This window comes from Candoia aspera, chromosome 4, assembly GCF_035149785.1.
Source record: "Candoia aspera isolate rCanAsp1 chromosome 4, rCanAsp1.hap2, whole genome shotgun sequence".
Lineage (NCBI taxonomy): Eukaryota > Metazoa > Chordata > Lepidosauria > Squamata > Boidae > Candoia > Candoia aspera.
The window spans coordinates 58,485,104-58,499,868 of record NC_086156.1 but is presented as its reverse complement, the minus strand read 5'-3'; the positions used below and the strand labels follow the sequence as shown (position 1 = coordinate 58,499,868).

At 37.2% G+C, this 14,765-nt stretch overlaps 1 protein-coding gene across 3 annotated transcripts in view; it reads right to left on the bottom strand.

The window, feature by feature from the left end:
* The window catches only part of CUL1 (cullin 1), a 75,417-nt gene that overhangs the window by 13,406 nt on the left and 47,246 nt on the right, over positions 1-14,765 (bottom strand). For 2 of the 3 annotated variants that reach the window (XM_063304203.1, XM_063304204.1), the window contains exons 9-15: positions 13,949-14,079; positions 11,285-11,392; positions 11,095-11,201; positions 5,542-5,590; positions 5,073-5,204; positions 3,620-3,737; positions 2,264-2,340 (exon numbers count right to left, since the gene is read on the bottom strand). In XM_063304203.1, coding sequence (XP_063160273.1) covers positions 2,264-2,340; positions 3,620-3,737; positions 5,073-5,204; positions 5,542-5,590; positions 11,095-11,201; positions 11,285-11,392; positions 13,949-14,079 — 722 coding nt within the window. The remainder of the gene's footprint in view (positions 1-2,263; positions 2,341-3,619; positions 3,738-5,072; positions 5,205-5,541; positions 5,591-11,094; positions 11,202-11,284; positions 11,393-13,948; positions 14,080-14,765) is intronic. The other variant, XM_063304205.1, reaches the window with a different exon arrangement.

Here is a 14,765-nt window from a genome sequence, read left to right as displayed (position 1 = left end):
AAGTGCTCGTCTGAATAATGTTCTTACACAGCTTCTCTTGTGGGAGGTTGGATTGTTACTTTGGTAATGGAGCACTTGGTTGGTGTGGGTAGCTTTCCTGTAGACTTGTGTTTCTAACTTGCCATCATTTCCTCTACTGATGAGGATGTCCAGGAATGGTAGTGTTTTGTTGTTTTCTTCCTCCCTTGTGAATTTTATTCCATTAAAGATGCTATTGATGGTTTTGTGGGTTTTTTCCAGTTGTTTCTTTTGTATTATGATGAAAGTGTCATCTACATACTGGATCCATACTTTGGGTTGTATGTGTGGGAGTGCTATCCTTTCCAGAACCTGCATTACAATCTCCGCTATAAGTCCTGAAATAGGTGATCCCAGGGGTGTTCCTTTGATCTGTTGGTATATTTCTCCATCAAACTGAAAGTAGGTCATAAGGCAGAGGTTGATCAGGTCCATTATCCTGGGTATTTCTATTTTGGTGTATTTGGCTAGGTCAGGTGTGTTGCGTTGAACTGCAGCCATGGATTCTTTCACTAGTGCCAGGTCTATGGATGTGAAAAGCACTGTAACGTCAAATGACACCATGATCTCATCTTCTTCTATTTTTAGGTTTTTGATTTTCTGGAGGCAATGTAGTGGGGAGTTGATAGAATGTTCACTCTCCTCTGTGAGGTGTCTGAGTTTCTTTGTAAGCTCTTTAGCTATGTTGTATGTGGGAGTCCCTGGTAATGATACAATGGGCCAAAGTGGTATGCCAGGCTTGTGTATCTTGGGGTGTCCATAGAAGTGTGGGAGGACAGGTCCACTGCTTTTCATCTGCCTCTGTTCTTCTCGTGTAATTTGACCTTTCTTGGTGAGGTTGTTGAGAATTCTTTTTACCTGGTTATCGAGTTTCTGAATGGGATTGGTGTTCACTGGGGTGTAAGTTTCTTTGTCCTCAAGTAATTCTTTGGCCTTTTGTGTATACTGTGATTTGTCCATAATGACGGTGGTGCGACCTTTGTCTGCTGGGAGGATGATGATGGCCACCCCAATAGGCAGATTTTATTATATAAAATCCAATATCAAAAGTACAATCAGATCCATAAATAACCATTACAATCAACAACTAAAACCAGCAGAAAAAAGACTGCACCCCACCTTGTCCTTATTTCCCAAAGGTTCAGCAGAAGACCACCACCTTGACTACCTTCCAGAAACTTAATAGGGAGGAAGAAAAGCTGTTCCACAAGGCTAGGACAACTGCAGGGAAGGCTTATTTTTGGACCCATAACCCACTAGCCTCTTATGGGAGGGAGACCTTCAGCATATTGCCTGTTCACATGTACAAGCAGATTCTATGAGATGTTGATTCTATAGCTTCTAGGACTGATCCATACATTGTTTTACAGGTCATAACCAGCACTATGCTTGAGACCACACAATCAGCTTAAACAGAGTGGTAAGTACACCAGGAGAATACCCAAACTATCTCCCCAACTCAACTCAAAACCAGTAACCAACATGTCTGGTCTGTTGTGAAAGACACATTTGTTATAAATGACAGCAGTACAGGCAGAAAGAGATGGGTAAGATCAACTCCTTAACCAATTAGTTGGACAATCAGCTATTATTACATCAAAGAGACTGCTATCTTATTATGGACTGATCTGCCATTGGAAAACAGCAGCATTAATCTGCAGAGCAGCCAAAACTATATTGGTTAGAGAAAATCCAGAAGAGTGATAGCTCTCAGATGTCTTTCTGCACCTCCTTTCTATTGTCTAATCCAAACTCCTGGGCTTACATGGCTTATATACATAGGATCAAAATAATAATATGTAATTTGTTTTAGAGTTGTAACAGAAGAACTGTTGCAACTATAAAACTCATGAAACTAAAGCTTAAAGTGATTAAAACTTAAAATAAATATTCATGCCACCTTAGCAAAAAAAGGGTCCTCTCTCTCAAAAAAGAATATCATATATGTTATGCTGACATCCACTGACAAAATTAATACACCCATCATTTAAAGGAACAATTTACAGACCATTAGTATGATAAGATGGACCTAAATGGAGCTTACCATACTAATTACTCACTAAACCATACACATAAACATAAGAAGAGGATATGTGTAGCATATTAAAATAGCCAAATAAATTTAAGAAGACTTAAAAGACGTTGCTAGATTTAATAGCTTAACCAGATTCTACTTTTCCATTAACCTTCAAAGAATATTACAATCATCCTGCATCTATAAGCTTAGAAACTAAGATGGTCTCACCTCTGATGGGAGAGCAAATGCACAAGACATTTGAAAGGGCCAAGATCCGGAGCTTAGAACTTGTATGCTGAAGTCTACTGGTATAAAAAAAATGAACAATTAAGTCAGTCATTTTATTTTGGTCATTGACCAGCAAAACAGATAAAATGAACAATTGATTAGGTAAAAATGTTCTGTTGTGTAAAAATAAAAAAAAAATAAGGACACTCCTTTGTTTTCAGAGATGCAAGAAAAAATATTGGAGAAAATCACATAGGAATTATTTCAAACACAAGAGTAACTGAAGTATTTTTAAATTACAGATGTCACCCAATCAATTCAACTAAAAACAAATATTATTAACTGCACAATTCCATGCCCAATGCATCCTATATTTGATTTAATTGAATACATTCCAGCTTTGCAGGATCTTATTTGTCTTTAATTCAGCCAGGTGGTAACTCCCAGCTACACTTGCAGATTGCCAAGCTAAGGTAAGCTAAGCTAAACTAAGTAAAGTCAGCCCTCATTGGTACTTGCATGGAGAAACCTGGGAATGCCAGAGCTACTAGCAAAACTGAGACGTTTTTAAAACAAAATAACCAGAAATTGTCATTTCTGGACAATTGCCCCCCAAAAAATTGAATAGGTATGTCTGTACAGTTTCTAGGAGTTGAGCTTGACTCGAGGGAGTCATTACCTTTTTTATTTGTATTTGGTAGAGAACTGAGATCTCCTAACTGGAGACCAGGTATGAAACCATTTAGAATTAATAGACTTCTAAACTAAAATTCTATCATGAGTACCAGAACAGTCCTGCACACATGTCATTCTTGGGTTCCAATCTCTCCCCATCCCCTGACCCTTTCTTTCTCCCAGCAGTATAATTATGGATAAGAGTTTCTATAAATGGAAGTTGGCAATTCTTACAGTGCCAACTTTATAAGAGTATAAACTCTTATACTTTAGGTGATTTTCAAGGCAAATCACCTGAAGTTCTACCAGTAGTTCTAAATTATAAGCAGTCTTGCCTTATAAGACAAAAGTTTGCTGTACTTTTTGACTCTTTTCACTGCTTGTTATATAAACTGGTCTCCTGAAATCCTTGCTAGATCTGGCCCATTTTTAACAATATTTCTTTTGCCAGGTTCTCCTGCCATACCCAATTTGGTCCCTTCTCATTCTGTTTCTGGAGAGTTACCTTACTGATAGACAGAATCCTAAACCTATTTACATAATTAGGTCCAAAACTCCACTGATTTGGAATCAATAGAAAAGGAAGATCCCTTCGTTGTTATATTGTTCACTTTCACCAGACTATAAACAATGTATATTTATCTACAAGTTGTAAAACAGACAAATTTTAACTTTGCTTACAATCCAATGGCTCTGAATTGGATAGGTGCTTTTTGAACTGCTCATTCAAGTCTTTGCTTACACCAATATCTTGGAACATTCTTTGAAGTTTGGATGTGTACTCAAAGCCACAAGCTTGCTGTAATGAAGCACAGAACAATTATAAAGTTGTGCATTTTGAGAGAAAATAGTGTACATGCTATAGAGAGATCTGGTCTACAAGTCCTCTAATACAATGTAACCAATATAATAAAAAAATTATGTCAGAGACTCAGTGTGACCTAAACAAATGAACTGAATTCCCTGGCAATTTAATTACTTTTCGCATCTGAGTGCAAAAATTTTCCAGCTTTGGTCTACACACTAAAAGCCAATGTAAACTCATCATTTATTTTCTACTATGGTGTTACAATTTCTTTTCAATGATTGATAAAGTAACACAGTTACAAGTTTTTTAATAATGCAATTTTTATTGTTACTAGTCTGTACTGTTTTTTGCGTTTTAAAGTTCTAAACGGTTGTTTTTTAAAGTGGAAAATAATTTTAATGATCTCTGTAAATTAAACAGATTATACTGTGTTATAAAAGATCAATTAGAGCTGCAGCCTGTAATTCCTTATAATATAGTGACCACTTTAAATTACCACAAGTGATCAGGCTATTTAAAATAATAGTTTTATGGAGAAATTACAACAAATGTTCCATAAAATGAATATTTTAAATTGTCTGATCACTTGTGGTAATTTAAAGTGGTCAGTAAAAAGAAAAAAAGTCTATCGAATGGTTGTTGTCTATCCTCTGTTTGGGTAACTTTCATGAGCAAGTAAACATCCGCACTTTGTAAATTCTGTATATTTGAGAGGCCACACCACACACTTTGTAAATAGAAGGTTCTAGGATCAATGCTCAATATTTTAGTGAAAAAGATCTCAAGCAGCAAGGTTCTGCTTAAGAGATTTTTGAGAACTGATTATATTCACAAACTGATCTAAATGGACTAATATTCATGCGCCATACGCTGTTGTTCTGAATAATCCCCACTTACAAAAAACAAACAAAAACCCAGACTCTCAAATTCTGTTGTAGTAACCATTTTGTTTGTTCATGTGAACAAATAACTGTATTTCTGTAGTGTGCAAAACTGTCCAGCTTTCAAACAACACTGAGACTGTATATACCAAGTTTAAACAGTTTAGCCTAGAAATGCTTGAAAATAAATGTTTATTAGGGCAACTGTGAACCATTTTGACAAACAATTCCTTGGCCTGGGAGATGGACTAAACATGGGAAAACTATTCTATTAATAAAAATGGCAAAATGCATCTTAAGACATATTATTCATTTAGTTATATTTCTTCAGCCATTTTCAGTCAATACATACATGTTTATATAGTTTATGAGCATCGTTATACAGTGAGATTCTGGCAAATATGAGCAATAAAAGAAAAATAAAGAAAAATAAAAGGAAACTCACCTTCAGTTTGGAGATCATACTTGCTTCAGCATCATCACTAGCGCTGTTCTGGTGTACCAGCCTCTTTGCCAGCATTTTGGCATAGAATTTTTGAAACACATCTTTGTCTTCAATATATTTGAAGACCACCATCTAGGAAAAGCATGGATTTTTAGTATTTATTTTCAGAACTCAAGATTTTTACATCCAACTTCATCTCAGCAAAAGATAGTTATTTTTATACCAAAGGTATTTGAAACAATGTAAAAACAGACTGTTTGCTTTAAACAATTAAAAACAATGTGGAGAGCAATGTGGATTTCTAACAATGCATAACTACTACATATAAATAAGTGCTTTAATTATAGAAACAAGAAGGGGTCATGGCAAATGGTTTATAAAGACCCTCCAGAATTAAAAAGTTAGCCTATTTAGTGTAACTTCAATTATTATTGTGAATCAATTTCCAAAAATTAAAGATGAAACGTACCACTTGGTTAAGTGTGTCTTCAAGCTCAGCTTCCTCTGGATTCTTTGAGCTGCAGTCAAAAGTGCATTAATATTGTTATAATTCAGCATGCTCACTATTTGTAACTCTTCTTCATTTTCCAATACAAAATTGGAGTATAGAGAACATGGTTACTGGAACGTGTGTGTTTGTGTGTGCGTGCCCATGCGTGCACGTATCAGCATTAAATTTGTTAAATGATGAAAAACTATTCTAAAGACCAGGGCAGGTAAAAGACTTGACATTGTTTTTGTTTTTTACTCACTCCACTTGCTATCCAGAGACGACTAGACTGGGATATCCTGCAGTTATCTGAGTGCAGGATTTTTTTCTGATCCTTGAAACTTATAATGTCATTAAAGGCTGAGCCCATGATGTAGTATAAATCTCCCCCCACCCCAAAAAAATCCCCAATCTAAAATACATTTTTAGAAAGCCTCTATACATAAGTAGCAAATAAGCTGCATTTGGCTGTGCAATCTATATATGGAATAAAAACTTGACAAAAAAAATATTACACGTCTATTAAAAAAAATCATAAACTGATTTTGCATCTCCATAAAAATCTATAGAAACTGTAGAGCAAAAGGAAAATACAGAATCTTTTTAACCTTACTCTTCTAGACTGCTTGCCCACGAGCAGCAAATTGGAAGAATAAGTTATACTTTAGAAGGCATTCATTTTCACCTTTACACATCCACCATAAAGGTAAAGGTAAAGGTTTCCCTTGACATTAAGTCCAGTCGTGTCTGACTCTAGGAGGCGGTGCTCATCTCCGTTTCAAAGCCGAAGACCCAGCGTTTGTCCGTGGACACTTCCGTGGTCGTGTGGCCAGCATGACTACATGGAACGCCATTACCTGCCCGACGAAGCGGTACCTATTAATCTACTCACATTCGCATGTTTTCAAACTGCTAGGTTGGCAGGAGCTGGGACTAGCAACGGGAGCTCACCCCGTCACGCGGATTCAAACCGCCGACCTTCCGATCGGCAAGCTCAGCAGCTCAGCGGTTTAACCTGCAGTGCCACCTTACACATCCACCATACTCACTCTATATCCATATTTAATTTTACTTATTTAGAACATTTGTATAGCCACCCAATTCAAACAACCTGATCAGCAGTGTACAAAATCATTAAACAAAAATACAAAAAAAACCCACAACACATACCACTAAAGCAAACTAAAACAATTGAATGAAAATCAGGATTAAATTATATTATATCCCATCATAATAGGATCATGAGGAACCATGGAGCCCAAAATCCACACCAACTCAGTCTTGGAAGGGTTGAGCCAAAGCCTGTTCTTCCCCATCCAAACCTCCACGATCTCTAGACACTGGGACAAAACCTTGAAAACTACACTTGGTCAGATAGGATCAGAGATACTCATTTGCATACTGATGATTAAGGCAAGGATTTCTATGACCTAAAAATGTTAGAAATATGCAAGCATTTATGACCTTAAAACCATTTAAATATGACCTATTAAAGCAAAAATATGACTACAATTTTTCTGAAATTAGCACCCAATTTTTAAAAATCTGTGCTTACACACACACACACACACACACAAATTAAAAGGTTTATTCCTCTTCACTTCCAGTGCAGAAGTGCTAATATTGAAGGAATCAAATGAACATTTTGAGAGTAAAATGGTCACCCCTGGATTAGTTTTCATTAACAGCAGAACTTCATTGGATGGCCACGTGCATCTTGAGGTTATCAAACTCAAAACTCCTTCTGTTGCCCACCAGTATGTTCTTCTATCTGGAGAAACTCTGTTCAACATCACAAGAGGTTACAGGAACAAATTTGAAAAAAGCAAACTCATCTGGAGAAGATTCTGGCTCGAAGTCTTCAAATTTTGCTTCGAGTCCATTTAGAACATTACTTATTTTGCAAAGTGTTGAATGACCAAGATTAGATTGCAGCAGTCTTTGCAGTTTATCACTAATTTTTTCAGCCACTTTCCCCTTTGATTGCTTTAAATCATTCTCAGTTTGTTTTACAATGTTCAGTGTATCACTAAGTTCCATTCCTACAGTTTCAAGGCGGGTGATTGCTCTTGATAACCCACTGAAGTTAGATCCTATAGATGCTAAGTTTCCAGCCAAAGTTTCAGAAAAGGAATCTTGCACAATCTTGATGGAGGAAGATTCACAACAGTCAAATTCTTTAACTATCTGCTGCAAGGAAGCATAATTTGTGAAATAATACATAGCCACATCCAGCCAAGTCATCCAACGTGTCACAACAGGTTGGGGAGGGAGAGCCAAAGTAGGAGCAACTTCTTTGAACTTTTGTACTCAAAGTGGAACTTTAATGAACATTTTTTTCCCATTTGAAATTATCTTATCTACATCAGGATAGTTGCTTCGAATCTCTTCAGCCACTCTGTGTAAACTATGTGCAAGGCATGTGATATGGATCATTTTTGGATAAAGAAGCTTAAGTCCCTTGGCTGCTTTAGTCATGTATGGAGTGGTATCTGTTACAAAGAGAAGGATACAGTATTTCCCTTTTTACACCATCCGGCCAGAGTAGTTTCATAGAATTGTCAAAGAGCATAGCAATAGTGGAACTGTTTACTTTTTGTAGAGTTTCACATGTTAGAAGAAATACTTCGCCAGGCTTGTCACATTTCAGGTAACACTGGCTACATATCTTCCATTTACAACACTTATTTCAGCTATTGAAACCCATATCTTATTGCTGTCAACAGCAGATCTTTTCTTTTCTAACACATCTTCACAGCAGGCCGAGATGTAATTTTTCCTTACAGTTGATTCATTTGGAATCGGGTGACTGGTGTACTTCTCCCAGAAATGCCTGAGGCTACCACTACCTAATTTCCTTAAGGGAATGTCTGAAGTAACCACCATTGTACAGAGATCCTTACAACATTCTGACTGGGTATTTGATGAACCTGCAGTTGAAGAAGCAGCTCTCTCGAAAAGGAGACGTTGCCTGTTCTCAGTGAAGGTAAATCTTGCTAAACAACTCTTGTGTTTCGCAGCATCACAATGTTGTTGAATATTAAAACGCTTTTGGGCCAATACCTTAACTTCACACAATTCACAAAACAAAATATCACCATCGCTACTGAAAATCTGCTCCCCAAATTCTTGAACAAGACACCATAATTTCACACTCGCTGAACATCTACTTTTAGGCATGTTGAAATCAGACTGCAGCTCTCACGTGACTCCACCACCTCGAACACAGACACACCTGAGTTGGGGAGCAAATGAGAAAAAGAAAAAAAAAAAAAGGCAAATTCTCTCTTTTTCAGGCCTGGTCAGGGGAGAAGCCTCTGCCTGCTGAAGTCATTTTAAAAAAGGTTGCTCTCCCTCTCTTACACACACACACACACAGCCCTGGGGAGCAAATAAGAAAAAACAGGCATAATCTCACCTTTTTTTTCCGGCCTGGTCAGGGGAGAAGCCTTTGTTCCCACCTCTCTCTTTCTCTGTCTCTGTCTCTCTCTCATACACACACACACACAACACCTCCCTGAGTTGGGGAGCGAATAAGAAAAAAAACAACAGGCAAATTCTCACTTTCTTTGCTGGCTCGAACTTGCTGGCTTATCAGGAGGGTTGTCAATGACCAAAATATGACCAAAATATGATGTTTGTTACAAAATTAAGCAGAAATATGACAACACCTTTTAAAAAAGTCAAAATATGACTTTTCAGGCAAAATAAAAAGCATCTAATTCTCACCAAATTACTCTAAAACATGTTTTAACTTACTTATAAATTCAAATAAAGGTTCCAGAAAAAATATGACATGTCATAGAAATCCTCGCCCTACTGATGATACTGCATCCCATGCCAATGGATGACCTCCCCCAGTGGCTTCATGCGAATGGTAAAAAATGTAACCTAAACCACAGAGTTTGGTGTTTCACAGTGAAAGTTTTCCATACACCCTTAATTCCCTCTGCTACTTTCCTTATATACTATGAAAGTTTGTATTATCTATTCCAAATACCACAAAAGATTTTTAAAATATTCTACATATGCCTTGCCCTATTATTTTAAAGTAGGGGCAGGCAACTTAATATCTAAAAGGCTGTCACTAGTTTTTTTGTTCAAAGAAAGTAAGAAACTAATATGCTGATGCCCAAAGCAAGCTGTCAACCTTCAGTATCATCTCAAGAAAACCTCTAGATCTCCAGAGAGGCATTTTAATATAAAACCAGTGCAAGTCAATGCTTTGTTTGAAGGTATGCCTACCTGTCCAGAAAAAGAGAAAAGGTAAACCAGAGCGATAGAGAGCTTTCAGTTTGCTAGAAATGGAGGAGCATCCTCACCCATGTGTACTGTAAAGGGGTGTTTTGTGACTGATCACATCCACTATGACAAACACTTTGTGAATAAACAAGCCCTCCATAGCACTATTCTGTGCAAGGAAATTATCTCAGAAATTGAACCTGTGGTCACCAGCCAAACTGGTTTCTTACTCTTGATCTAAAACCAGATAACAGTCACCACATTCCTTTGATTCTTAATAAATTGCGCCCAAACGAAATAATATAAAAAAATTCTATTACAATTTCACAATGGCTTATATCCACATAACAGCAAATAACATTCCATTGGATTATTTATTTATACAATTTTACCTGTTTCTCATTTAAAAAATAATCCCTGAACAGAATACGGCTCAAGCCAATAAGAATACTATCACACTAAACACAGCACTATAATACAACAAAACCCCTAGTTGAACAAGCTTTCAGTTGTTGGCACTGAAAGCTAACAATTGCCGCTGAACTAGGCAAGAATTCCTAGTTCTCAGTATTAATGCCTGTAGTGAAACATCCTTTCTCAATTTACTGAACAGAGAATCTCTGACAAATTTGAATTGCCTTTAAGAGAGCCAGTTTGGTCTAGTGGTTAAGGCAATGGACTAGAAACCAGGAGACTGAGAGTTCTAGTCCCGCCTTAGGCATGAAAGCGGGCTGGGTGACCTTGGGCCAGTCACTCTCTCTCAGCCCAACCCACCTCACAGGGTGGTTGTTGTGGGGAAAATAGGAGGAGGAAGGAGTATTAGGTATGTTCCCTGCCTTGAGTTATTTGTAAAAATAATAAAGGCAGGATAGAAAATAAATAAATAAATAAATGCCCATGGCTAGGGAAGTAAATATGTAAGAATCTAGTACATCAGGATTTAGATTCTATGCCATATAACCTTTTACCAACACAAGAACACTGAACCTGGCTACATAGCATGCTGGCAGCCAGTGCAATCCCTTCAAAACCTAGACTATGGGATTTTACAATAGTTGCAGCACCCAGGACCACTTAAAAAAAAAAAAAGACAACCATAGGCAACAAAAGCTTCCTCTACCCTGAATGTATTAAACAGGACAGTAGAAACACAACCTTTTGAGAATTAATTATACCTATTGAAAGACTTATTTTTCAGCTACAGGCAACATTTAAATGTGTGTGATATATCAGTGGTATGGGAAACAAACTAGGGAATTAGAGGATACAACCTTCTCCCAGAATATGTACCTTTTCTTTAGCAGAGAATCACAATACCGTGCCAACAACTCCGGAGACTTACTAGATGATTGGGCCATTTTTGTCACTGCATTATTATTGATAAAGCGACCACAAGCCTGTGAAACAGATAAGTGAAATGTTCAGATGCTTTCAAAATCAGTCACTTGCTAGTTATAATTACAATACTTAAACATATTACCTTGTCTAGAGCTGCAACAAAGCCTGCATCATTGTTGAAAGCAGACATGACTAGTGCATTGTATTTCTTATGAACGTCCAACACTGTTTGTACATACATTTTTGGATCCTAAAAATTAAAAAGAAAGCAATGATAAACTCTCCCAACTTCTGTCCACTACATGCTTTTGGGCAATTTTTTTATGTTCACCTATTTAAAAAGACTTGAAAAGGAAGGCTTGACTGCATTTAACATTTTAGATTATCACATTACCTTTACCCAAACCCACTACTAGTGTATTTCTTTTAACAAAACACTTCTGATTATATCACAAGCAAGGTAACCTGTTCTTACACATGCTGCTTCAATAAAATCTTGCCCATTTTATTATATCAAAACAAATGAAATCAGTTTTTCCATTTCTTTCTAATAATTTATTTCAGCAGTTCTCAAAGTGTGGTCTGAGGATCCCTGGGAGTTCCTGAGACCCTTTCAGAGGGTCTGCAAAGTCAAATAAATACATATTTTAAAATGTCTGTTTTAATTTCTAATACAGTAATAGCGATAGATATAACCCACATAAACCTCTTTGGAATCATCAATCATTTTTAAGAATGTAAAGGGGTTGTGAGACCAAAATGTTTGAGAACCACTGATTTAGTAAACACAAACACACAGAATAGGTGTATTTGTACATGTATTTATGTGAGTTAGAAGGAATCATTTGAGCCAACCTCCATCCAAATTCAAGCAATCAGAGAATGTTCTCCAGTTCACCCTTGAACACATTGAGCAAAGGAGTCTACTGTCTCCCTAGATAATTGGTTCCATTGTCCAACTGCTTAAGTGTTAGAAATTCTTCCCTTAAAGGCAATTCAAATCTGCCTTCTTGAAACTTAAGACCATTATTATTTATGCTGTCTGTCAATGATAAAGAACAGCTTGTGATCCTTTTTTGTGTGATAATCTTCAATGTACTACAAAAATGCTATTATATCCACTTTGTTTTTTTTCCTCAAGTGTAATATACAGGTAGTCCTCAGTTAGCAACCATTCAAATTTACAATGGTGCTGAAAGAGTGGTACTTATGACCAGTCCTCCTGGATGCCCCAGCACCCTTGCAGTCACATGATCGCAATATGGGAGTTTGGCAACGAGCTTGCGCATATGACAGTTGCAGCGCCCCACAGTCACATGATAGTCATTTGCAACCTTCCCTGCAGGCTTCCCACAAGCAAAGTCAATGGGAAAGCCAGCAGGGAAGGTCACAAGTTGCCTGGTAAGTCTCCCGCACCCAGCAGCAGCCACCCCAAGCCTCGCTGGCTCACACCAGACCCTCACACTCTCTCCCCTGACCCGCAGAAGCCACCCCAAGCTTCGCTGCGCTTGCACCAGACCCTCACACACCCTTCCCTGACCTGCAGCAGCCACCCCAAGCTTCGCTGTGCTTGTGCCGCGCCGGACCCTTGCGCACCCTCCCCCACCCGGCAGCAGCCACTTACCTGCCTTCCTGCTTGCGAGCCACCTGGGACTTGCAACTTCCTGCCAGCTTCCCCACTGACTTTGGTTGTTGGAAGCCAGCAGGAAGTTGTGAGGAGGTCCTTTTTTTTTTTTTTAATAAGAATTTTATTCAATTTCCAAATATATAGTTAAGAGCTTTGCTTAACAACAGCAACAGGGACTGCCAGGACTGCCATCACTAAGTGATGCGGTCACGTAATGTCACACTTTATGATCGCATTGCTTAGCAATGGAAATTCTGGTCCCAATTACCATCGTTAACCAAGGACTACTTATATGCAGTTCCCTCAACTGCACCTAGTAGAACGTGATTTCCAGCCCCCTGATCATTTTTGCTACAACTGCTCCAATCTGTTCTGAACTGTTCTTAAAACATAGTGCCTAGAAATATCACCAGTTCATTATTAATTTCAGCATTTTCCCCCAGCCCTTGCAATTACTATATTTACTGCTATTACTGCTTGAACAACTACTTCCAAATGACTGGAACTCATTACCTCTGTCACAGGGAGTAATTTTAAAGGAAACTTATATGCGTAATCTCTAAACAAGGGGTTCTCCTTCTTTTCCAACTCCTTCATTGTGGCCTGCCTGGACCCATTCAGAAAGTACCAATATTGCATTATTGCTTCCATGATCAGACAAGGCTGGTTTGTACTTGATATGTTTGGCAAAGACCATGGAATAGAGTCCCAGTCCTGTGCCACAGTTTTCCAATAAAATTGCTAAGTTTATATTAAGATTTTCCATTATGTTCCATTTAAGGTTCAAAGTGAAAAAAGAAATCAGCTTAAATGCTGAAATAAAGTATGCTCTTGAAGCAATCAAGAATATACTTTTCAAATGCGAACATGCAGTGATTTTGCATTCCATTCCCTAAAGCCTATAACAATTACTATTGTCTTGCCTCTACAAATGAATGCAGTTGAAAGCTCCTTTCAGGTTCTTTTGAAAGCGGATGTCTTGAATCACACAAAAAACAGCATAAAATTACTGAAGTATTTTGAACATGCTTGTTCATATGTTCACATAAACAGACTTTTCATAGCAAGGCTTGACTGTCTGACAGAAGACTATCCTTTTTGAAGTTTGTTGAAAACTCCTTCAGATTCAGTTAATGAATACAATATGAATTTAAGACAAGTGCTCAATCCAATACTCACATTTAATGCAGCTTCTCCACATTTTTCAATGGCAGCTAGACCCTGATTATGAATGTGAGTTTCCAAAAGTTTTTTCAGTTCTCCAAGGCCATCCTGAATTCGGGACACAAGGTTATACATGCGTCCCAAATCTGGAAAAAAAGGAAGCAAGATATATTTTAATTTGCATTAATAATTTTATGTCACCATCTCAGTTCTTCACCTAAGAACTAGTCAGAAACAGACCAAGATCTGAAAATACATTAAAATAGTCAAAGAACTCTAATTCTTGAACAATGCACCCAGCCTCAGAGAACAAAATGCCAGGTTAAAAATCTTAATTTAAATATTAAATTACATTTTACAATCTATAATGACATAAAAATAAGAGATAATATAAAGGTATAAAACTTGTTTTAAGACTTGCAGTTTGATGATAAAGCACTTGAAGAGTAATAATCAGTGTTAATAGTTTTCACAAGAGCATGACTTTAAATTCTGACAAATTAACGAAAATGTACACTGACAAACCAAGGTAATTTCTTATTTGCTATTACCTGGCTGCAATCAGTAAACTCTTAGTGGGTTACAATTAGTAATTTGTAATAAATTAATGGATACTCACAGTACAACAGCTGTGCATTTGCAATATATCTTGCTAGGGAACCAAAACACAACTAAGTTTCAAACCCTTCTAACATAGCTATAAGTAGATAAATGAAATCCAAAAGGCTTCTTTCAGCCTTTTAGTTATAAGTATTAGATTTCCTTGATGTTGTATAAAAATGAAATAATATTCTATAAAAACAAAAATAGGCAACTAAAGATCAATAGTTTT